We start from the raw sequence: 24,956 nt of genomic DNA, 5'->3' as shown, positions 1-24,956 counted from the left end.
GAGAAACGAGTGAGGGACCGTGAGGGCAACAGGATGGGGCAGCAGTGATTTGGGGGCGTTGGCCCTGCGGAGGGCAGCTCCACCTGACCCTGCAGGGCAGCCTGTAGGCTAAGTCACAGCAGCCGTAGGGGCATGGAGTGAACAAACCTCTCAGCTGCCGCAAGGTCCAGAGCTCACATTCCAAGAACCTTCTCCATCCCAGCCTGAAAGAAGCGGCAGGAAACACAGAAGGCTCGAATCTGGCCAGACTGGCCAACTCTGGAGCCCGAGGCAGGGACGGGCTGGACTCCTACACCCGGGTGTCTACGGGAACCTCACTCTCAATGACCCCTGACCTGCTGTCCTCCCTCGTCCACTCAGCCACCGCAACCAGAGGCCTCCTCCAAGCCCCCCTCCCTCTCCTCCCCTCCCTCCATCAGTCCTCCACTCGTTTGTTCGTTCTCCTCCCCGGCTCCCCGCCTCTCATCTCAAAGCACACACTCCGGCTGAGGAGATCAAGTAAACACGCAGAACAAGTAAACCAGGTAACAGCAGAGAGTAGCAAGAGACATGAAGAAAATAAAACCAGGGAACGGGATTGAGAGATAGAGGGCAGGACAGACGCCCAAATGAGGGCAGGAGGCCAGGGGACAGGGGACCTACCCGGCCCCAGGGCATGGTCTCCAAGCCCTGCCACTTTTATCTCTTCCTCCCACCTTCACCTGAAACCCCACCTCCTCCAGGAAGCCTGCCTGGATGCCACTGATGCTCCAGGCACCTGTTACACTGGCTTCAGAGGCCTTTCCAGACCAGCCCGTCTTGCAAGGATCTTCAGGTTGCATCATCTGGACCTTCTCCTCAGAGATGCCTAGAGGTGGGTCCTAAGGTGAGACTTGAATGGGGGTGAACATCTGACCAGAATGACCAGGGTACTAAATCCCAGCTTAGCCCTTATTTGCTGAGTGGCCTTAGGCAAGGGATTTTGTCTCTCTGAGCCTCAGTTTTCCCATCAGCCCAAGAGGGCTAGTGCCACCTCCCTCACAAGGTCACATGGGAGTTAACTGAGACCCCCCCAGCCCAGCCAGTGCTGGCATTCTCTCCTCCTTCCCATCATCAGTGAGCTGGGGGAGGGGAGAAGAGAGGGCTTGCTGGGTGGAGATTAGGTGTGCAGCGTGGGGGAAGGGCTCTCCTGGGGCCTCCCCAAGCCGGCCCCAAGCTCAAGTGTGCAAGCTGCCAGAGCCGGGCATGGGCGCCCCCGCCCCTCCCCCGCCTCCCCAGCCATCTGCAGCGTTGGCAGCAGCAGAGCCAGGGCTGCTGGCGAATGTTCTGGCACCATCTGAGCAGGACCAGTGTCTGGGCAGGAAATGTGGGCAGAGCCCTGTGTGCACACTTCATCCACACTCCGCCGTTACTGTTGTCCCCCTGGGACCTGGGAGGGCAGGGACATTGGGGCTGGCAGGTGGGGGATTGGGCTCCCGCTGCCTCTTGAGGGCTCCTGCCACCGCTGCCTGTGGCCTGAACGGTGTCAGAACCCTAAAGGGCAGGAGTGGAGGTCACAGAGCCTGCCCCGATTCATGATGGGGAACCCAGGTCCCACGTGAGCCTAAAACAGCCCTATAGGAGGGGTTTAAAGAGCCCAGCCCCCAGCAGCCACCTCTCCTCTTGTCCTGATCTGTAGACCCTGTGTGCCCGCCTGGAGACAGAAGCTTGTGCCCTGATGCTCACCCCACCCTGCACCTCCCTTTCTCCATTTGTTACTCAACAACGTCCCCAGGGCCTGAGGGGGAGGAGAGAGAGGACTTTGCCTCAACACTCATGGCTCCAGTCAGCTGCTGGCTCTTTTTTCCTGTCTCTTTTTATTGTTTTTCTCACTTCCCTTGCTATCAATGCCTTTTCACAGCACTGTCCTATGCCTGAATGTAGCAACCTACTCCCCTAATTAAATGAGTGAATAGAAACTGCAAAGTACACAACACATAAAATATAAGCTGGATGGCGGTGTGATGGTTGCACAACAAGGTGAATGTACTTAATGCCACTGAACTGTACACTTCAAAATGGTTAAGATGGTGAATTCTGTGTTGTATATATTTTACCATGATGAAAAAAAGTCAAAAAAATATATAAAGTATTCATTGGCAGCATCTTGTAATCTGCCATGTGCTTGGGAGTTATATAAACACGTGTGAACGATGGGCCCATAGGTCCTGACGGAGGACAGGAGTCAAGTGCCTGTGCTTTGTGGCCTCTCTTCGCACCAGCCAGGATCTTTTCTGGCCCCATTGTGTTTTTTTCCAGGGTTCGAATACTGGCTGCTGCTGGTCTGGGTGGGCTGGCAGACTTGTCCAGCTGCCCCCAGGGAGCCCTGATGCCCTCAGAACTGAGGCTGGTTCTTGAGGAGGCCCCAGCCTGGCTTGGACCAGCAAGGTTACCTTGCCCAATGCCTCAGGGAGGAAGGGCTGAGGTTCACCTTGCACCCTTCCTCAGGGCTAGGAAGGGGCCAGCCTTGGGCTCCGCTGGGGGCAGGGATAGGGGTGCTCCAGCTAGAGGTTCCCGGAGTAACACTGACCCCATCCAGAGGCCACCTCCCCTGCCTGATTGCTGGCGGGGTGGGGGAGGGGAGTGCCCCTCCCCCATCACTTGGCGACTTTGGCACACGTGTGCAGGGTCAGGCAGAGAGGGAAAGTGGGGCAGACATCTGCGGTGCTGGAGTGGGCCACCGAGTGGGAAGTGGGGCAGAGCAAGGGGCAGGGGGAACTCGGCGGGTCGCGCCCTTCTCCCTGAATTTTCTAAATCTGGGAAGCGTGAGCTCCAGGAGGGGGGGTATCCCCAGGGCCTAGAGCAGGGCTGGTATACAGGAGGTGTTCAATAATAAATGTTGAGGGGTGGAATGAGTGAGTGTGTGAATGGGTTGGCCAGGTGAGTACTGAGGGTTCCCGCCTTCAAGGGCTCATTCACTCCTTCCCTCAAAGCTCGGCCTGTGCATTCATTCCTCATTCATTCGTTCCTCCCGCACGCTCCGCACTCATTCATTCACGCGCTCTGCCATTCATGCTCACGCGGGTTCATTCATTCCCTGCCCCGCCGCCATACCCTCCGGGGTTCCCGTGCGCACGTGGCGCCCCGCGCCCCCAGTCCGGCCCCGCGCCCCCCGAGTGCGCCCCAGCAGGGCGCTGCAGGGGGAGCCGCTGAATCAGCCGCGGCTGCGCGGGGCCGGGGCTGGCGGGGAGCCGGGCTGGGGGCGGGGGGCGGGCGCTCCCTGCGGGAAGCCGGGCGGGGTGGGGGAGCCCCGGCCGCGCCGGCTCCGGGCGCGCTCGGCCTCGGCGGGGAGGGCGCGGGCCGGGGGCGGCGGCGGCGGCGGCGGCGGCGGCGGCGGCGGGACCCGAGCGCGGCGGCGGCGGCGGCGGCGGCGGCGAGCGGCGCGGCTGCCCCGGGGCCATGTGGACGGGTGGCCGGCGGCCGGGCCGGCTCCGCCGGGCGGTGAGTACCTGCGAGCTGGGAGGGCAGGGCGCGGGCACGGGCGCGGAGGCGGGGCGGGCACCACCCACGCGGCAGGGCGGTCTCCGCGCGGCGCCGGAGGCGGCCCGCGTGCCCCCCTCCCGCTAGGGGGGCGACGGCCCAGCGTCGTCTCCCCCGCCCGGGGCGCTCCCTCCGGTGCCGGTGCGCCGGGGCCCCAACAGGAACGCTTGCCCGGCCGCGGGGGGCACTCGCGGGGCGGGGCGGGGACTCGGCCTCAGCGTGCTGCCCTGCCCCCACGCAGCCGGCCTGAGCACCTGGGTCCGAGTTGCAGGGTCTTCGCCCCCAACACGTGCGTCCCTGCGGCGAAAGGGGGGGTGGGACGGGGGAGGGGGGCAGGGCGGGGCCTGGGGATCGGGGACCCGTCGCTATGCCCGGCGGGTGGCCGGGGTGCAGGCAGGCCCCCTCCTGCCCGGGGTCAGGGCTCGGTGATGCCGCCCGCCTGGGAGAGGTCGTGGAGCCGGAAGGAGGCTGGACCAGGGGCTGGTTCACTGAGCGTTTGCAGCGCGTGGGCTTGCGCCGGCCCCAGACCCCCTCGGTGGTCTCATTCGGCACCTGCGGGGCAGGTGTTCCCCTTCTCCTCAGTAAGAAGCGAAGCCGCTGAGGCTCAGGGAGGGGAGGGCTCGCCCAGGGCCGCTCCACTGAAGCTTCCTCCCTCCCTGAACCCCAGCCCTGTTGGATGGGAATTGCTGCCCTAGCGTTTCCGCTTCCTGCCTGGTTTAGAGGTGTTTCCTTCCTTGTCTGGGCCCCACCCCATCCCCAGTGTGGTTCCTTTGGGGCAGGAACAGCGTGGGCGACATCCTGGAGTCTCCTGGACCGGCAGGGTGGGAGCAGAGTAGGCACCCAGGAGTGAGCGGGGGTGGCAGAAGGAGCTGTGCCTTCGAAGGAGGAGCCCTGGATGGCCAAGGTCAGCCGCAGACCTGGGCTGTGCAGACCGAAAGCTGACCAGGGGTCAAGGCCTTGGGGCCCCGGGCCAGCAGGACAGGGTCTCCATGGGCCTGGCCCTAGACCTTTGGGGCCGGAGACAGGTCCTTGCCCTTCACTGGACCCCGGTTCCCCTGCCCACTGCCTGCCCCAGAGCCCTGTGCACTCCCAGGGCCAGGGAGGACCGTGGAAGAAAGCTCCGTATACACTGAGGTGTGCCGGCCCGGCCGCCTGGGGCAAGTGGCCCATGGAGGCGGCTCTGCCTGGCATCTGTGACGCACAGGGCGGGAAGGCAGCAGCCTGGGCCCTGGCAGCGTCCCCGAAAACCCTAAATTTCCCCAACTCTCACTATAATCAGGCCGGCACAGAAAAGCAGGCACAGTGGCAGATGCGGCTTCTTCCCGGCTGCTGAGCGCTGGCGCCGGGCGAGGGGCGGCTGCGCTGCTGCAGAAGGACCCTCCCGGGCTATCGTCTCATATTTATAGATTCCTGTGCCCCGTGTTCCTTTTATCCTCAGAACCTGGAGCTGTTCGCACCTGGGATGCTCAGTGGGCAGGGCTAGGGGTGCCTAGAGCCTCAGTGGTGGGGGTCTGGCTTTCCATGCGCCGGGCGTGGGGAGTGGGTCGTTTCCGGGTCAGGGAGCGGAAGTGAGTCAGAGCAGTCTGGAAGGTGATCGATCCCCCATCCTCTCTCAAAGACCCTTGGGCACAGGGTCTGGCCCCAGATAGCTGCCACTTATGGAGCACCTACTACGTGCCAGGCCCGGTATAAGCATCTTCACGCATCGTCTCCCCGGCAACACTTTGAAGTGGCACCCGTACTCCTGTAGGCACTTAAGGATGGTTAAGAATGAATGAATGAGAGGGGAGGAGAGCAGTCCGTGGATCCAGGGCTTGGCTGGAGACGGTTCACAATTTCCCAGATCCCAGGAGGCTCGTGAAGCCCAGGAGTGAATAGGAGTTGAACAGGGGAGGGTGGAGGAGCCTGAGGAGCACAGCCTGAGTCAAGGCCTGGGGGTGAGAGGGGGGCGTGCAAGGATCAGAGGAGGATCGGTCCAGCTGGAGTGTGGAGGTCAAGGGCATGGCCATGGGTCGGCATGTGTGTGTGGGTGTGGGTGTCTCCTCCCCTCAGAGCAGGTAAAGATCTCTGGAGACACATCCAAGGGTGACCCCAGGCTCACTGTGTTGGCCTAGAATTACCCCCAGGGTCCCCTCCTGGTTCCCCCTCCTTCTGCAGAGCAGGTCACTAGCCTGGAGGAGAGGCCTGGATAGGAGTCTGCAGTCTTGGGTTCCAGTTCCTCCTCTGCTCTGTGACCCTGAGCAAGGCCCTGCCCTCTCTGGGGCTCAGTGTCTGAGGCACAACACCTCTCTCGGTCAGAGGACTGGCTTCCGTGGCCCGAGAGCAGGCCCTCGATGGTAGCCGGTGGCGGGAAAAGCTGACCGGAGCTGTCTCTGTTGGTTCAATATTACAGGAATGGATGGCTGAGTGAGCAAATAAATGAAGGAATTCTCCATCCCCCGAGCATACTCTCCCCATGTACCCTCTGCCCCTTTCATTGGGACCACTTAGGTGACTGATACAGACCTCACCTTTCAAGATCTCACAATCTACCGCCAGGAGACATGGACCTTGACTAGTGTGGCAGGTGTTAGGAGAGTGACGGGGGCCTTCACTGTCCTCCCGCCCCCAGCCAGGAAGGGGACGCAGCAGTGGCTCCAGCCCCAAAAGGCCATGTACCTGGAGGCCACCACTGCAGCAACATGTGGATGCCGGGTTGGATGGATAGGGACTTGAATAATGTCAATAAGGTGATGGATGTAGGAACGGATGGGTGGATGGATGGATACAGGAAGAGTGGATGGATCAGTGCTTGAGGGTATGTTGGTGATGCATGGAAGGGTGGATCAGTGCACAAATAGACACATGTCAATGGATGTATGCCTCCGTGGATGGACAGATGGATGTGTGGATACAAGATACAAATGACAAGGATGGATACATGGATGAATGGGAGGTGGATGGCAGGTACAGGCACGGAAGGATGCACTGAGGCGTGAATGGGTACATGCTAGCAGATGAATGGTTACAGGGATGGATGGGTGGAGCATCTTCTCATGTAACCCCCCGTCCCTCCCGTTCCGTGATCCCATAGCAGGGAGGCTGCTGGGCTGGGGAGAGGGCAGGGGGCCATGAGGCCTCTCCAGTTATGCTGGAAGACATGCTCAGGGAACGATGAAGCCGCAGTGTAGCCTTCTGTAAAGACAGGTGACCAGCGGGGACTCCTGCATGGAGCTCCTTGTCCCGGGAGACTTTCTGGAAGGTCTGGATGGCTCAAGCGCTCCCCCCTTCTGAGGAACAAAGGCTGGGGCCAAATTCAGAGTGCAGAAATGACGGCACAGAGCATGAATGCTGGGCCTGTGGCCGCCCTCGAGGGTTCTGAGGCCAGCACGGAAATAACCAGCAGCAGAGGCAGGGTGATGAAAAGTGTGAGAATCCTCAGACCCGGAACGTCCTCATCTATAAAAAGAGGGGGATGGTAATAGAAACTTCTGCACTGGCATGAGGGAGGCTCGGAAGGTGACTGCACTCTGTGGGTGTTGGCTACGGTCCCTGGCCTGTGGCAGGCCATGGCTGTTTACCAGTCAGCCCTTGGAGCCCGTGTCCTCCTCCATGAAATAGGGTGGCACGTCCCAGTTTGGGGGGTTGCCGTGAGAATAAGTGAGGTGATGTTTGGAGCTCTTAGCGAATGCTCAGCCTGCCCTCCCCACCCCCCAGCCCCCGCTGCAGGGTCCCACCAGCGCCCTGTGGCTGGGTTTTCCTGTTCCAGCCCCAGGAGGCAACCAGGAGCTGGGTCCCTCCTCCCTCGGAGCTCACAGACACCAGCTTCCCATCCTTGGGAGTAGGATGGGTCTGGGTGGTAGAGGAGGGACTGAGGGGGTCCAGGAGTGAAACAGGGCACGAGTGCCTGACCTCTGGGGGTCCTATCCCGGGTCTGCCGCATCCAAGCCATGTGACCTCAGACAAGTCACTTGGCCCCCGTGAGAGGCTGCTCCTTTAAGCATAAGACAGTTCACGGCTGTCCCCCCTCACGGGACTGGGTGAGGATCTGGGCGATGATGTGGAGCTTGGCACACAGTAGGGGCTCAGGAAGAGGGGCTGGAGCAGATAAGTCAAAAGGCAGGGGAGCCGGAAGCCCTTTCAGGAGAGGCAGCCCATGCTGCTAAGAGGTGAGCAGGCCCAGGCTGCGAGCCGTGGCAGCCGACAGCATCCTCCGGGGCCTCGGGCCCAGGCGGCGGAGAGCCAGTGGGTTGTTATGACAACAGGAACTTGTCTGATACAGCCGGCAACTCTGGGAGAGGCTCAGAGGACCGACTGGCCAGGGCCCCCAGAACATTCCTGTGACCACACATAGTAGGGGAATGGCCAAATTAGAGCCCTGGGCTGATGGGTTCTGAGGTCCCACGAGATGCCAGGCTCTGTGCTGAAGACAGCCAGCGCACTCTCTGCACTCCCACTACATCACTGCCCGGGGCTGGGTACTGCTGTGTCCCCACATGGCAACGAGGAGGGGACGTGACTTGCCCAGGATCAGTTGGGGTGTTGGAGGTAGATTTGACCTTGGCTCTGCTGGCCTCCAAGTTCTGTTCCCACTAGTAATGGAGCAGGGCTGGATGACTGCCCCCGGGGACGGGGGTGTCCACACGTAAAGGGGTGGCCTTCCGGGGACTGCAGCAGTGGCTGGGAACACTGTGGCCTTCCAAAGAGCCTGAGACCCCTGACTCCCCACGTTCTCCTGCCCGCCAGCCCAGAGGAGGTCCACACCAGGCTGGGGATGCCTGTGAAGAGAGAGTCGGACCTGGGGTGCCTTCACTTATTCATCCATTCGAGAACTACTTGTTTTTGTTTGTTTGTTTGTTTAATAAATTTATTTTATTATTTAATTTTATTTATTGTTTCTGGCTGTGCTGGGTCTTTTGCTGCACACGGGCTTCTTCTAGTTGCGGCGAGCAGGGGCTACTACTCTTTGTTGCGGTGCACGGGCTTCTCACTGTGTTGGCTTCTCTTTTTTTTTTTTTTTTTTGCGGTACACGGGCCTCTCACCGCTGTGGCCTCTCCTGTTGCGGAGCACAGGCTCCGGACGCGCAGGCTCAGCGGCCATGGCTCACGGGCCCAGCCGCTCCGCGGCATGTGGGATCCTCTCGGACCGGGGCACGAACCCGTGTCCCCTGCATCGGCAGGCGGACCCTCAACCACTGCGCCACCGGGGAAGCCCTGCGTTGGCTTCTCTTGTTGCAGAGTGCGGGCTCTAGGCGCACGGGCTTCAGTAGCTGTGGCGCATGGGCTCAGTAGTTGTGGCTCGTGGGCTCTAGAGCGTAGGCTCAGTAGTTGTGGCTCACGTGCTTAACTGCTCCACGGCATGCGGGATCTTCCCGGACCAGGGATCGAACCCGTGTCCCCTGCATTGGCAGGCAGATTCTTAACCCCCTACGCCTCCAGGGAAGCCCGAGAACTACTTGTTGAGCGCCTCCTATGTGCCTGGCCCTGTGCAGGGAGCTGGGGTAGAATAGAGCTTACATTCTAAGGGGACACCGATAATAAACAAATAATTGCAATATCAATTACAGGTAGGGGTCATGTTAAGAAGAGCAGGGGGGGCTTCCCCGGTGGTGTAGTGGTTGAGAGTCCACCTGCTGTTGCAGGGGACATGGGTTCGTGCCCCGGTCCGGGAAGATCCCACGTGCCGCAGAGCAGCTGGGGCCGTGAGCCATGGCCGCTGAGCCTGCGCGTCCGGAGCCTGTGCTCCGCAAAGGGAGAGGCCCCAACAGTGAGAGGCTCCTGTACCACAAAAAAAAAAAAAAAGAAGAAGAGCAGGGGTTATAAGAGGCTGCTGCACGGGTACCTAATCTGATCTGGGGCTACAATCCAGATCAGATCAGGCGTGAATGGGTACATGTTAGCATCATGTACTTTCAGGGCCCCAGTTCAATAGCCTGGGGACAGGCTATTGAACTGGGGCCAGGAACGGGACAGGCTATTGAACTGGGGCCCTGAAAGTTAGTTGGGAGTTAGATGATGAGAAGGAGGGGAAGGGAGAGAGAGGGAGAGTGCTCCTGGCAGAGGGAACAGCAAGTGCAAAGGCCCTGAGACCAGAGAGAGCTTGGCACATTCAGGAACTGGATGGAAGTTCCTGGAGTGGTCTGTGGGGGAGGGTAGAGAAGACACTGGAGCCTTGCAGGGCGTATGAATGTGTGATGTTGTCTGGTTATCTGGTCTGTGACTTTAAAAGTTCACACTGGCTCGTTTGTGGGGTGAACCAAGCTGGGGTCAGGGACCCCAGGGAGGGGTGATTATAGGTGTCCGGATGAAACATGGTGGCACCTGGGATCAGCAAGGTGATGCTGAGGATGGAGGGAGGTGGCCAGGTGTGAGAAAGGCTGAATAGTCAGGGCCTGATGGTTAGGGGTATGGTGGGGGAAAGGGGGAGAGGGAGAGGGAAGGTCCAGTCAGCTTCCATCCCTGTCTTGGGCAGGTGAGCTCATGAAGCTTTTCAGACATTTAGTCACAGGTGCTGTGAGGCATCCAGAGAGGTGTCCAGCTGAGCTCAGAAAAGAAGGCGTCCCCAGCACTTGATGTGAGGCATCTAGGCACTGCCAGGTGGGCAGAGGCCCCAGGTACACAGCCATGAGCAGGCAGTGCCAAAGAGAGCCTAGGCCATCCTCCAAGCAGCACCAGAAGCCGGGGCTGGGGATCATGGCCAAGAGCCTGGGGCTGCCACCCCCTAGCGAGCCTCCCTTTGACTCATGCAGCTGCATCCCAGGAGTTCTGCGTGGACCCCTGGCTTCCTGAGATGCCAGGGATCTGTGTGTCTCCCTTCATGCAAAGGAGCAAGGGCTGTGGCCCTTCTCTGGGGTATTCGTCCCTACCCCACTCCCCACCTGACTGCACCCTGGGCCCCCATGTGCCGAAGGCGCTTGCCTCATAGCGTGGTCAACCATGGTTCCTAACCTTATCCCCTGTGTATCAGTGAGGAACTGCACACAGCTGCTAGTAACAGGGACTGGAAATAACCATGGCTTAAATAAGACAGGGGGTTGTTTCTGTCAAGTTAAAGAAGTGCCAGAGGCAGGTGGTCCAGAGCTAGTGTGATGACTCAGTGGTCATCAGGAACCCAGGTTCTTTTTTGTCTTTCTGTTCCTCCAGCCTTTATATATGGCTTCTGCCTCAAGTTTGCCTCACAGTGCGAAACAGCTGCAGTAGCTCCAACCATCACTTCCATGTTCTAGATAAGAAGCAGGAGGGTTTGGGAGTGGGAGCAAAAAGGGCACAGCCAAGCTTTCTGATCCCTTTTAAGGAGCAGTCACACCCAGTAATTTCTGTTTATATCTCATTGGCTACCCCTGGCTGCAGAGGAGCCTGGGAAATGCAGTCTTTTAGTTGGGTATCTTGCCTCCCAGAATAAAGGGAGGGTTCTTCACTAAGGAAGAGTGGGAGGACAGTGGGCAGCCAGCAGTCTCCACCGCACCCTCCCATTCTGCCAGATGGATGCAGTTCTAATTTCCCCTCCTTCAGGCCCCATGTTCACCCATGTCCCTGCACCCAACCCCACACCTGGCAGAGATGAGGAGACGTGGGGAGTGGAGGGTGTGAGGCCCAGCCCAGGGCTCCCCCCACCCCCCGGCACACAGCAGGTGCTCATTCAGTGCAGGCTGCCTCCCCAGGCAGATGAAGAGCCCAGGACATGACCTTCCCTTCTCTAGCACTTTCTAAGCCCTGGAGTCCAGCTCCCATTTAGTGAGAATCAATTTAGGGGGCGGGAGGCCCCCTGCCACGTGCTCTCTGGATCGATGGGGGCGGGCATTCAGCTGATCACTCTGGCCAGTGAGGGACGGGTGGCCCTGCCGCCCCCCCCCCAGAGGGCAACGGGGTCCCAGCCACGTGGGAGGAGAGAAGTAGGTGTCAGTGAGGTACTTGGAGAGGCTTGACCTTGGACTGACCAAGGAGGATGCTCTCAGGGGCTGGCTTCCAGGCACGGGGCTCTGACCCCAGCAGCCGCAGGCAGGATGGCCACGGCTCCCTCGTGGAGCCTAGGGCCGAAGCCCCCAGGAAGGAGGTCTGCAGAGAGGACTTTCAAAGCTGCAAACTGAGCCCCAGCTCAGGTCAGAACCCCAAGGGCCCACCATCTCACCCCAGCTGGGTGAAACAGCCTGGCCAGGAGGAGACAAAGGCATCACCTGGCCTGCTGTCCATCCCGGAGCCCCTGGGCACTGGCAGCAGGGCTGCCACCGGCCCTCTCGCCTGGCTGAGCCGCCGACAGGAGGCCAGGCTGCCCTTCTCCAGATTCCTGGATGAGGTCGCTGTGCGGGTTCTGGACCCCAGGACCCTGGAGGCCTTCCGGGGGCCCAGAGGCCGCAGCCCGGAGCCCTCCCCAGGTGAGCAAGACCCAGGCCTGGCCCAGGAGCCCCTCGCAGGAGCTGCAGCCCCAGAGAAGACCCTGGCCCTGAGCCCCCAGCTGTCCTCGGAGGTGGCCCTGGAGGCTGCAAGCAGAGGGGGGCCAGGCGGGGCCACGGAGACCAGTGTGCCTCGTGTGGGCAGCAGCAAGCGTGGAGGCCCAGCTGCCTCCCCCCAGAGGCCTCCAAGCCCGGTGAGTCTCAGCCCCCGCCCATCCCCTAGGGGGCAGCTGGACAGAGGTCTGCTGGGACCCCTTCCCTTCTCCCCTGATGGGCCATTTCCCCACAAGTTCTGGCTGACCCCCTCCGAGTTCCCTCATCACCCCCCTCTCATAATGACTGTAACGGGAAAGACCTTAAGCACCCAAAGAATGAAGCTTTAGGATGAAATTTCTGGCTTTGGGGCAGGCAGGCTATTTCTGGAGTACGCATGAGTAAACAACAATGATAACAATAATTTCACACCCCCAGTGGCAGAGACCTTGGTGTTTCACCACGGGATTTTATATGATGATCCTTTTGAACCTCAGACATGTCCACGTGAGGTCGGATGTCACAGTCCTGTCAGGCAGTCGGGTGGGTCCACGTCCTTCCTAGCTGCCCATTTTATGGAGTTGGAAAACTGAGGCTCTGAGTTGCCCTGGGGCCCCCTGGGGAGTCTGGGCTTGGACTGAGGTCTTCGAATCTAAATAGCACATCATCACCCCCTCCACACACACACACTTCGGCCTCAGACAGATGGGCAGAAGGATTCGGTGAGGCCTGCTCGGCCGTCCTGGGGGATCGGGTCGTGCAGGGTGTCAGGATGGCGGCACCCCACCTTGCCGCTAGCCTTCGTCTCCCAACCACCTGTGTCCCCCGGGGCCAGGGCGGGTCCTTATGGGCTGTTGAGGACCTTGTCCTGGCCACAGGCTTGAGGTGGGACTGCAGGGCCAGGTGGTGGAGATCTCGCCCGAGCCCCTCCCAGAATGGCCGCCCTGCACGGAGGGGTTCTTTTAAAAACAAAATCCTGGGCGGTAGGAGAGAGCTGATGCTTGCCGAGCGCTTACCAGAGTTGTTCTAACTCTCCATCCCTGTGCACCCCCAGTGGGTAGTGTCATCCTTGCGCTCCGGAACTACTGCGTGCTGGGAGGCAACAGGCATGGGGAGGTCACGGGAGGAGCCGGGGCTGGACACAGGCCGTCTCACCTCCCCCTCTGCACCTACGCTCCTCCGCGTCACTTGCCTCCAATGACCTGACCTGCCTCTTTCTCCAGGGAGAGCCAGGGAGCAGCATGGCTGGAGGGGAGCTCTGGGTATTTGAAGACCTCCAGCCCTTCCTCTGGGGTCCGCTGGGCCAAGCGCAGCCGGGGAGTTCTCAGTTCAGGGGGACTCAGCTCAAGGACCTGGGCAGGTTGCCCCCCCACTCAGGGCCTCGGTTTCCCCGGCCGTGGAAAAGCGGTCACGGTCACGAGTTTTCTTTCGCCTTGTCACGGAGAAAGCATCCAGCAGGCACCCAATAAGATCGCGTCCCCGGCCTCCTCCACAAGGGCCTGGCGATCCGGGACCTCCCCACCCTCCGCTCTAGGCTCTGCACACCATGCAGACCTCAATCCAGGGACCACTGGGTCCGGGGGAGCCCCGTGATGCTCAGGCCTCTGGAAGATTCTGTCTGAAGGCAGCACAGGGCCTCGGGGACCTGTCGGGGTCCTGCAGCAGGTGCTGGGGGGCAGGGCTCTGTCCTGGGTCCCGGCCAGAATGTCCTTCCCAAGCAGCTGGTGTTGGCTCCTTGAAGCGGGAGGTGGGCATCAGCCCCCAACCCAGCCCAGCCCAGCGTTATATGTGGTCAGCTCCAGCCTCGCATCGAATACTCCAAACAGGCCAATGAGGGAGATACTAGGATCTGGCCCATTTCACAGACCAGGAACTGAGGCTCAGCGAGCAGAGCCCGTCAGGGTCCTGGCTGGGCTGTGCCCTGGCTCAGTGAACCCGGACAAGCCATATCCCCCAGTGTCTTCGTGTGTGTGGCAAGTGGAGGTGCCTGGCACACAACAGGAATCCCGTCTCTGGGACGATGGTAGCTATGAAGGTGATGATGACGGCCCCTCTACCTAGCCTGCACAGGCTTGTGTCCTCGGAACAGTTCCCAGGGTGAAGGTGGAGCTTCGGGAAGGTAGGGAGACCCCGGGCTTCCAGGCAGCAGTCTGAAAGCCCTTTCTGGAGGACAGTGCCTGGAGTCGCACCGTCAGCCACTCCAGGGAGGAAGCGGCAAAGCAGGCAAGGGTGGGGGAAGGCCTCTGCCCCGTCTGGCTGCGTGGTCGTGCTCTGGTCTGACCCCTCACTGTCGAGCAAACAAGAAGCCACTGTGGAAGGTCTCCGGGACCTCCAGCCGTCACTGTCACAGACCTGGTACCAAGGCTCACTCGTACTACAGTGTGAATGACTCAAGCCAGTTGTTTCCTGAGAACAAAACGGGCAGAAGAGAGCAGGAAGCACAGGCCGGGGTCAAGGAAGGAGAGGCGGGCTGGGGGCTCTGAAGTGGCCTTAGTGACGTTGTGACGAGACCCCAGATGCCAGGCCTGGAACTCCCCAGGGCTGCGTTTGGATCCTGCCCGAGGGGCTTTCCCACCGTGAGCCCTCACGAGCAAGCCCCCTCCACCCTCTGGGCCTCAGGCTCCCCGTCTGTAGGGCCAGCTTAAGGTGTGATAGCGCCTCTCCCCAGCGGGGGACCCCCAAGGTGCCTCTGGAGGGGGCAGCTGCTTCCCTGCTCCCCAACTGTTGCCATGTGGGAATGTGGGCCGGAGTTGCCAGATCTTCCAAAATTTCAGTAGAAGCCAAAAATACGGATTTTAAAATGTAAACTCTCCCAATTTTTAAATGTTGGCTCAAACGTTTAAAAAAAAAAAATTAAAACCCTCTCGCAGGCCAAATACAACATGCCGGCGGGCCAGATTTAGCTCAGGAGGCCAGTTTGCTGCCGCGGGACGAGTCCATCTGTACCGGCTCACGGCTGGGAACCCGAGGCCCTGCCCAGGCCATGCAGAGAAGCACAGGGCTTGGCTGGGGGGATGGGACGGGGCACCTCTCAGCCCGAAGCGAGGGCCTCCAGAATCCCCAGGGGAAGGACATTCTTGGCCCCATCTGGGGACAGCCCCAAGCCAAGGTACGGGTTCAAGTCCCCAACTTGCTGAGTGACCTTGGGCCAGCGCTCGCCCCTTTCCCGTCCATCTGTGCTCACCTTGGTATTCCGACTAAGGTATCAGGGGATGACCCACTGTGTGCCCAGAGCAGCGAGCTCTGCGGGGGATGCTGAGGGACCCGAGGCCGGCTTCTCACCCATGACACAGTCTGTGACACCGCCTCTCCCCCCCACCTCCCCGCCTGCCCCTTCTGAGTCCCCTGGGCTGGCCCCGCCCCCTCTCTGAACCCTCGCCTGGCAGAGCCCCTCCTCTTCACCATCTAAGCTCACTCCCTTGTCGACCTCATCCAGTTTCGGAGCCTAAGTGCTGTCTCCATGCTGGCCCCTCCCAGATTCACATCTCCTGGACCCTCCTCCGAACTCCAAACCCAAGTCCCCACCCTCTTGTCCGTATCCCAGCTGGGATGTCTGGACCTGAATCCGGATCGTCTCCCCAGCCCCCTTCAAGCTGCTCTGGCCAAAACCCATGGCCTCATCCTTGGCGATTCTTCCTTCCACCCCCTTCTCTAGTCTGTCAGGGCATCTGAGCGCCTCTCCCACCTCCACCCTGGTCCCCACTGGATTTGTATAGGTGCCTGCGGCTGGACTCCTCGGGCCCTGCCCTCACCCCTCAGTGCGTCCTCCGCACAGCAGCCTGAGGGGCCTGCACTCTGTTCAGCTCTGTCGGGGCTTCCAACCCACTCAAGATAGAAGCCAAAGCCCTGACGATGGCCCACGAGGCCCCCAACTCAACCTCTGCTCCCCACTGGTGACCGGACGCTCCCTGAACTCAGGGCAGGAGGGGCACTGCACTGATGCCCCGGCTAACCTGCCTCCCCGCTGTGGGAATATCAGCACCGTGAGAGCAGAGAAGGTCCTCTAGTTTAGTCTGTTCACTGCTGAGTCCCCTAGAGCAGGGCACACAGTGAATGTTTGTTGAATGAATGCAAGAAGGCAAGGAGTGATGTAAAACCTCTTAGAAGAGGGTCCACCCTCAGTGGTGATGTCAGAAGTCCGGCTCAGGAGTGGCTGCAGCCCTTCACCAGCCCTGTCCCCGAGACAGGCCCATACACATACTTGGCCACCGTGTCACTCACAGCGTCCTTTGAAGATCTTCCATCCTCCCTAGATGAGGGATTGAGCTCAGAGAGGTTGAGGGTTTTGCCCAAGTTCACATAGCTGCGTAGGAAGCCCAAGTCTCCGTCAGTGGGAGGTGGGTGGCCGCTGCCTGGGCCACATCTGGGATTTGGTTCCCCCCCTCATCTCTGCCCTCTGTACTCTTCGGCTCATTTCCTCCCCTTGAGAAGAGGGTGAGGGAACAGGATCAGGAAGAAACCAAGGAAGCTGGAGCTCAGAGTAGATCTAAGGAGGGCCCAGAGGACCCATCACAGGCCCTGAGGGAGGGCAGGGACTCGCCCAGGGTCACAGGGTGAGTCGGAGGCAGAGGGGAGGCCTCAGCGCCCAGCAGACCCCTCCCCGACCTGGATCTGCTTTCCTTCTCGCGACAGTTTCCGGGAACCACAAGATTTGGGTGGGAAAGGGCAGCAATACACCTGGGCCAGATGGTCCAGTAGAGGATTCACACATCTGCTCGTGGGGGCCAGTGCGGGACTGACCCCCATCAGCAGAGGGGTTCCCTCTGTTCCCTCTGCAGGGCTCTGTGCAGGTGTGTGTGTGCCGGGTACCAAGCGGACTCAGGTGCCCCCCAACGTGGGGGTGGGCTTGGGGGAGGGGGACGACGGGTGAGTGACAGGGACCATGAGAGCAGACCAGAGGCTGCTCGAGGTGGAGAGCAGATGCCACTGGCTGGGGATTAAGAGCAATTGCATTCATTCAGGCGTCACCAACTGCTCATCAGAGGCCTCTGCGACAGGCCCTAGGGATGGAGACACCGTGGCTGAAGCAGAGGCGCCCTGCTGTCAGGGGTGTCTCCTGTAGTGCAGGTGCAGGGGCGGGGGCAGGCAAATGGACAAAGAGGGTGAGTCCAAAGGGACAGGGCGTGATGAGAAACCATTTGGTGGGAGAGAGGAGCTACTTTAGGTGGGTAGTCAGAGAAGGAAAGATCCAGGCAGAGGGAGGAAGTGCAAAGGCCCTGAGGCAGGAGTGAGCTGGGTGAGCTTAGGACCAGCAAAGTGGCCAGTGTGGCCAATGTGTGCCAAGTGAAGGGCAGGTGGTGGGGGTGTGGTCAGAGGGTTAGGCCAGGCCCAGTCGGTATTTACCAACCCCTCATTGAGGCTTGACTTGTGACTCAGAGTTGCCTCCCTCCATTGCCCCTTGGGAGCACCTACTATGTGCATTAGTCACGTGCCCAGGTGCCACTGGGAGGATGGCAGCTTGGGAAGCTGGACCCAACCCTCCACGCTTCTGCACCCAACCTGCAGGGGTTTGCCTCTTGGAACCTCTGTTTTTGCATCTGTAAAATGGGGGTTGTAAGACCCACCTCGCAAGTCACCATGGGGATTAAATAGGATTGATTTCCTTAACAGGGCCAAAGTCTGCGCTGGCTATACAGCAGGCCACTAAAGGGTGGAGGGGCCTGTCTCTGGCCCTCCGGAAGCTCAGAGTCTCTCAGGGAATAGGGAAAGGAGGGAGGTGGTGGGGCTGTGGTGGTCGGCAGGGAGCTCAGAATATGGCTCGGGGTGAAGGAGGGTGAGCATTCGGGGTGGCAGGGACCAGCACCAGCAAAGACATGGAAGGAAGAGGTGGCAGGTGGGCTGAGGCAGGGATGCATGGTGTGGTCCAGTTTAGCCAACAACTGGGGCTTGTGTGAAATAAAGATGGCCGCTGGGCTGGACCATCCAGAGGCGCTGGAGCACCTAGAAGAGACAAGAGGAGAGTTTAGGGCAGACAGTGACAATGTCACAGGTGTGTCGCAGGAATAGGCATGGGGCTGTGAGTATGGGGTGAACCAGAGGGACAGCGGCCAGGGCAGGGATGGACTCTCCCTCTGAGGGCACCCAGAGTGCCAGCCTGTGTTCCTACCTGTATCAGGAGAGCACTGGGACCCCACTTGCCTGTGGGTCCCTGGAGGGGCCAGATGGGGCCTTGAGGGTATTTCCTGCCCCATCATTTCACACTGGGGACCCTAGACATCTCAAGGTCCCTCATAGTCATGGTCCCCACCAGCCCCTGCCCCCCTCCTATAATGGAGGCACTACCTCTGGCCTGAGACCCAGGCAGTGCCCCCATTCTCCTCCACCCAGCCCAACAGGCAGGCCTCAGCTAACCTCAGGTGACTCAGGGTAAGCCACTTCATGCTCTGGCCCAGGTTTCCTCATCCAAAAGAGGGGCATCTCAGGAATATCCCCAAGTCTTGTGATTATGAATTGCAGAGTCAAGACTCAAACATGGTTCTCTGGCCCCAACACCAAGACCATTGCCAAAGGCATAGCCCCTCCGCATGGGGCCAGCCACACACAGCTGTGACTGCTCTTTGCACATACACCCAGAGCTTCACGCACAACTCCCACCCCCTGGGTGAGGTTCTGGGCTAGCCCCAGGACACAGCTGGGAAAGACACAGGCCCTGCCCCAGGGAGTACAGAACTGGTGTGGAGGCCAAACCCAACTACTCCACTGGGCCTCCATCATGGAGGGCTGACTGGAGGAAGTGGCCTTTAAGGGTGAGGGCAGTGGTGACCACACAGGCACTGGGTCTGGGGAGACTGCATGGTAGGATCAGAGCCAGGCTTCAGGGTCTAGATTAGCAGAGTGAAGGGAGGGGCTGCTGAGGGGCTGGGGCTGGACCCCCTCCCACCCCATCCCCTGCCACCAGGGCGACTCAGCAGCCTCTCCTAGAGTCCCTTCTTGGGGGAGAAATTCCCGGACAAGGCTTTTAGAAGAGCTGAAACATTCCATCTAAATAATAAATGTGAGATTTTTATAATTAAATTTTAATACATTCTTAGTAATCTTAGACAAACTCCGTGGCAGGTCATTCACTGTGAGTGACTGAGGCAACTGGAGACACTGAGGGGCGTCCCCAGCCTTTGGGTGGGAAAGGTCTCTGAGGAATGGGGTCCAGGCCCAGCTGGGCTCTGTCTCTGAGCTTCACTCTCCTCATCTGTAAAATGGGAGTGACTGCGTCCCTGAGGAAGAGCCGGACAGTGTGGTGAACGCAGGGCTGCTGGGCGGCGGTGTCCTTATGATCTCTGCCAGTGTGCTGTGAGCGGACACTCCCGGGAGGCGAGCCGCGGTTTCATTTCTCCACCATTAGCCCCTGAGGGCAGGGCTCACCTCATTCGCTGCCGCCTCCGAACCCCGAGAACCAAGCCCAGAGCTAATGAATGAGCGAGGCACCGTGGGTGGATGATGGAACACTTGGACTTGGGGGCTTGGGGCTGACCCTCGCAACGCGGGGCTCCTCCCACCCTGCGTTGGCGGGGTGGAGGCCAGGCCTGCTGGGTGCTGAGGGTGCCCTGGTGAAGGGAGAGGGCTCCTGCCTGGAGCTCACAGCCAGAAGGGAAGAGGCAGGAAAAGACACGCCAGAGAGGTGTAGGATTCAAGCATGCCTTGTCCGTGTTTATTGAGCGCCTGCTGTATGCTGGGATCTAGTGTGCTGAGCGCGGTGATGGGAACCTGGGAAAGGTGGGCCTGGGTACATAGGGGGCGTCGGGGAGATGCTGGCCAATCGGCCAGCTCTTTGTCTTGGGGGAGGAGGGTATATAGAGGGGTCTGGGCTCGTGGTCTCCGACAACTTTTAGAGCGTCGGGGATTGCGTCTGGCCGCCAGTCCAGACGCCTCGGGGATCCTTTCCTCTGGAATTCCTTCCCGCACCCCAGCCCCTCCGCAGTCCGCGATGCAAAAGGGCAGCAGAGCGCCTTGTCTTGCTCCCCCTGCCCCCAAGCCCAGCGCGCAGGTGAGGAAACTGAGGCCAGGGGAGTCGCGGGAGGGCCTGACCAGCACCCGGGGAATTGGTGGCCGAGCCTGGCGGAGGGCCCCCGGTCGGGCCTTCCAGCTCGGCGCTGGCGGCCGGGCTGCGCCCTCGCCCGGCGGGGCGGTGGGGAGGCGGCGTGGGGCCCCGACCGGAGCGGAGCGCGCTCCCGGCGGACGCGGCGGCGGCGCCCGGCGCGAGGGGCCGGGATGGGCAGCCATCAGTCTTCCCAGGTGTGTCGCGTGGTCCCTGGGCTCAGCTCCCCCGTCCCCCTTTAATGCCGGCCGTGGTACGGAAGGACGGGGAAAAGCCCCCGGGAGCGGCCTCTCCGGGCGATGGAGAGCCCTCCCCGCGCCCCCCGCTTCGCGCAGGAAGTGCGATCCCGCCCGGGCCGCTAGCGGTCTGGGTCGTTCGCCGGCGCCCGCTGGGTTAACGGCAGCCGGTGGGCCCCCTGTCCGGCCCTCGGAGGGGCTGCCCGGCTGCGCGGGGCTGGGCGGGGAGGGTCTCCAAGCCGCGCGCGGGCGGGTCTGCGCAAGCCCGGCGGGGAGCCCCGCTGGCGAACAGGGCGCGCAAGGGTTAATCCCTTGGGCCCGGGAGGGGCGAGCCAGGCCCGGACCCCAGAAGCTGAGGGCAGCAGGGTCCCTGATTGAGGAGTCTGAGGTCCCGACTGCTAGCACCCTCGGATCGTGTGCGTGTCAGGTTCTGCACTCCCATACGGCCCCCAATTGCCCGATTTGAACATTCTCCGACTCGGAGATTCAGCAATTCAGGGCTTGGCTTCCTCCGGGAGGGAGCGCGGGGCTGGAGGGGTTAACGGGCGGGGTGGGGCGGGGGGGGGTGTGCAGCGGGGACCGCGGCCGCCCGAGAGTTAACGCAGCCAGGCCGGGTACCCTCTTTTTCAGGCAGGCGAGACTGGGATCGCCCCGGTCAGAGCGGTCCCGAGTCCCCGGGCCAGCCCCTTCCTCTCCCCGGGGGGCGTAACTCGGTGCGCGGCGGCCCGGGCGGGCTCACCTGTTACTCGGCTGAGGCCCCGCGCACCCACTGAGTCCCAGGGACGGCGGCCAGTGAGTGTGGGCTGGGGGCGCGCGGGCCGGACTTTCCAACAACCGAGCCGCGCGGGGGTGACCCGCCGCCGCGCCCGCCTGTGCCCGCGGTGCCCAGCTCCGCCCGGCGCGGCCGCGGAGCGCTCGCCTCCTGCCTGCTGACCCTCTCGTTTGGTTTCTCGCAGGCCTCTGCCGCAGACATGGAGAAACTCAGGTGAGTGGAGCGTCTTCCGTGCCGCGGCTCCCAGGGCCGGGGTCGGGGATGGGGGCGCTAGGGAGGGCGAGGGGAGAGGGCTGTGCCCGAGCGCATCTACGGCCCGCGGCCGCCCGGCGAGGCTGGCCGGGGCCGGTATGCGTGTGTGTGGTGCGTGTGTGTGGTGCGTGTGTGTGTACGCGCGCGCGCGGCTAGACCAAGGGGAGCCCCGCGCTGGGGGTCCTCGGCCGGGCCGGGGCCGATGCGGCTGGGGGTGGGAGTGTGCCACTCAGGGCCGGGTCGGCGCGCGCGCGGGTTTACGCGATACCCCGCGCCCTGACCTGGACTCTGGATTGTCCCCCGGGACCCTGCTCCTGCTGTTACGCATCAGTCCCCCGCGCCGGCCGGTCCCCCATCCCCCAGCTGACAGTTGCCAGTTCTGAGTTTTTAAGTTTCCACCTTTTGGGGGCAGGGGCGGGGGATGGAGTCTTCCCGGCGGGCCAGGCAGTCGCGTCTTGGAGCCATTTTAGGGGAATCCCGCGACGGCGTCTGGGGAGAGTCTCCCACGGCCTCCCTCCAGGTGCTAAACTTTGAGCCTTAAGGACTCCACTGGGCGCCCTTCTCGGCTGGCCCGGGATCAGTCGATTTGAATATTCACAACTTCCCTTGGGCGCCCTGACCCCCACTTTGGGAACACCCTCCTGTGTCTTCGTTCCGGAAGCTGAACCGAGGCCCAGCTCTGGCTGCTGGGTTTCAGGAAGATCCGCGGGGCCTGGAGGGTCTCTTGGCCCCCTCCTTCCCCCTCTTCCCCCCTCCCAAGGCCAGGATCAGCATCCCTGGGGAGGCAGCTCAGTAGCAGGTGCCCCCATTCCCCAAGGGGCAGGGACCCAGCAGAGCCCAGCTTGTTCCAGTGCAGGTCCCACGGTCTAGGGGAGAGGGCCCTGGGGCCTTCCCAAGTGACCCTCAGTGCTGTGGATGAGTCATTCGGGAATGCCCAGGGGGACCCTGGGGACAGGTGGGCCCACACGGAGGCCCCAGACTGCACATGAGAGCAGGGCCATCTTCTGGCCACTGAGCTAGAGTGCTGCCCTCCCTTGTGGGTCCCACAGGACCAGAACCCATTTGTCTTGGGCTGGGAGGAGAAGTCCAGTCTCTTAGGTCGTAGGAGCTCAGACACAAAACCAAACGTCCATCAGCCAGGCCCACCTTGTCATGGTCAAGGTCCAGGTGGGGCTGATGAGGCCCAGGCAGCGGCAACTCTGCCTCTGGCCACATAGATGAGCTCAGGCCTCTGACCTCAGGTCAGGACCCTCCTCTATACCCCCACCGGCTATCATCTCACCAGTACCCCCACTGGATGGGGCTCTCTGTGGAGGAGGCATCACTACTTAGCTGGGACTTGAAAAAAAGATAGCATTCATGGGGCACCTTGAGGCCAACCTGGTGGGGGGCCCCTCTCTGGTCCTCTTTCCCTCTCTCTCCATGCCCAGCCAAGGCTCTTGAGCACCTATCCCTGTGCTCTGGGCAGTAGGGACAGAGACACGGCCCAGCCTGGCTGGAACACAGGTGGACAAGTGAGCCGGGTGCACAGATCCACTATCTCAGCTGCTGAGGGCACCGAGCATCTCTTTGTTGGGTGGGCTGAGGGCTTCCCTGAGCGGAATCCCGAAGGCTGGTCACAGTGGCCAGGGCCCAGGCTTCTTGGCTGCACTGAGGCATCGGAAGCAGAGCTCAGAAGCTGGTGGGATTGGGGTCCCGTGTGGCCAGGACACAGCATGGCCTCCCAGAATTGGGGAGCATCCTGCTCTCCTCTCCCTCTCACCCTATTAGTAGTTTCAGAGCGACCTCGAGGGCCCTTCCAGACTATTTCTTCCCAGCCAGTACTGGGGCTGCCCCTGTAGGGTTCTGCCCTGCATTTAGTGTCGGGGGTCCAGGACCAAGAGGCCCCAAGGGATGTAGGGGAAGTTGGTCAGCATGGCCTCCCATGGTGTAGGTCACAGGGTCCTCTGGCAAAGTCCTGACGCTCTCTGGGGCTCAGTTTCCTCATCTGTAAAGTGGGTACCCTGAGCACCACCACCTTGCAGGGCTGTTGGGAGGATGACCTGAGATACTGGGGGTGACAGGCCTCACCTGGGACCTGGCCCACAGCAGGGGTCCAGGTAGAGGTTCACCGTGGGGCATCCGAACTGCACAACTATGGGTTCCCAGGCAGGAGAAGATTCATTTGTGGTCCAAGTGAAGGGGTCTGGCCCTGTTCCGGGGTCCCTCCTCCTGTCCCGGGGCCCGCATCGCAGGCTGGGCCTAGGAATCTGAATTGAGCTCCGAGAGGGCAGGCCCTTTGCCCCATCCAACACTTGTCACACAACACACACACACCCCCGCAGTGCCCGAAACCACAAGGACTATGTCCTTGTGACCCTCAGTGGCTCCCTTTGTGAGCAGGTACCCAGCTGGGGCTCCCTCTGCCTGAGTCCCTCCCCTCACCACCCACCCCATACTGCAGCCCCACTTCTGAGTCCCGAACTAGCTGTCACCTTCACGCCTCTCTGCTGTTGCCTCTGCTCAGAATGCCCTTCCACCCACCTTCTTGTCCACATGACAGCCTAGTTATCCTCCTTGTCATCTTTTCTCTGTGGCTTTTGTGACTCTCTTATCCCTCACCCCCAGATGGGCTCATTCCCCCTCTGTGTACCAGGTCCTGCGCTGGCGCTGAGACAGGTCAGCCTTCCAGAACAGGGACCCAGGCCCAAAACACAGGCTCCCAGGGACCCCAGGTTGGAGACACTAGCCTGGGGAGTCAGAGAGGGCTTCCTGGAAGCAGGGACACTTGAGCCAAGGCTTAAAGAATGAATAGGAGTTTGCAAGGAGGACAGATAGGACGAGGCTTCCTAGAGGTGCAGAGTCCTGGGGGCCTGAGGAAGCAAGGCTGTGTTCAGGGAGGGGTGGGGAGTGGAGGTCGCTGGGGTGTCCTCTCCGCCCCGTAAGGAAGCCCCTGCGAGCAGAGCATGGGGTCCATTTCTCCAGCCCCAGATCTGGCCGCCTCTGCTCTGGCCTGACGCATGCCCCCTGTCCCTCGCTCCCTCCGCTCTCCTGCCTCTGACTGCTTGAAAAACTCTTCCTGTGACACTCAAATATTTGCAGATATTAGCGAGTCCCAGCTGGCGGTCAGCATGCGGAGCCGCTGCACCGCTAATCCCCAAGTTAATCCCCTCCTCTGCCTTCGTCTGCCCTGGGTCCGCCTGCCTTCAGTCCCGCCGTGGGCACTTTGCTGCATGCCTTTCGGCAAGCCATTTCCTCTGTGGGAGCCTCAGTTCTCTCCTCTTGTCACAGAGCAAAGTGGGTCAGTCGCCTCACATGGCACCTGGGACACAGAAGGTGCCCAGGAAACCCAGAGCTATTCCTGTTCCAAGTCCACCCCTCCCCCCACAGTATAATTGTTCAAAGTTGTGAACTGTGATAGGCATCTAGAAAAAGTAATAAACATCTGTGCCGGTTAGAGGTTAACTTTAGGACGACCGCCACCCAGGTCAAGAAGTTGAATGCTGCCAACCTCCCAGGGACCAGCCCCCACCAAGACCCTTCCCCAGTCACAGCCCCCTCCTCCTCCCCCAGAAGTCTTCAGGATCCTGGCTTTTGTGATAAAGTGGTTGCTTGGCCCGGGAGCATCCCTAACTGACATAGTTTTGTTTTGCCCGGTCTGGAACTTCGCATACACGGTGTCTTTTAGCCTGTGCTTTCCAGGTTGGCTCTTTTTTTTTTCACCATAACATCATGTTTTCGAGAGGTGCCCTTAGAGTGCGTGGAGCTGCCCATTGCTGGCTGTC

General features: G+C 61.0%; 1 protein-coding gene across 8 annotated transcripts in view; it reads left to right on the top strand.

Annotated features, from left to right (window-relative positions):
• Positions 1 to 3,417: 3,417 nt before the first annotated feature.
• Positions 3,418 to 24,956, top strand: part of BEGAIN (brain enriched guanylate kinase associated) — a gene marked incomplete at its 5' end in the record, with an annotated part of 46,110 nt that continues 24,571 nt past the window's right edge. For 5 of the 8 annotated variants that reach the window (XM_082619035.1, XM_082619034.1, XM_082619032.1 and 2 more), the window contains 2 exons: positions 20,106 to 20,129; positions 21,125 to 21,153. In XM_082619035.1, the coding sequence (XP_082475161.1) occupies positions 20,106 to 20,129; positions 21,125 to 21,153 (53 nt within the window). Of the gene's footprint in view, positions 3,460 to 20,105; positions 20,130 to 21,124; positions 21,154 to 24,956 lie in introns of those variants that run through there. The other 3 variants (XM_082619033.1, XM_082619030.1, XM_082619028.1) reach the window with 1 other exon arrangement.

Source organism: Mesoplodon mirus, assembly GCF_964341445.2.
Source record: "Mesoplodon mirus genome assembly, chromosome: 4".
Classification (NCBI taxonomy): Eukaryota; Metazoa; Chordata; class Mammalia; order Artiodactyla; family Ziphiidae; genus Mesoplodon; species Mesoplodon mirus.
Note: the sequence above shows the minus strand (reverse complement) of the source record. Positions and strands in the feature narration are given on the sequence as shown.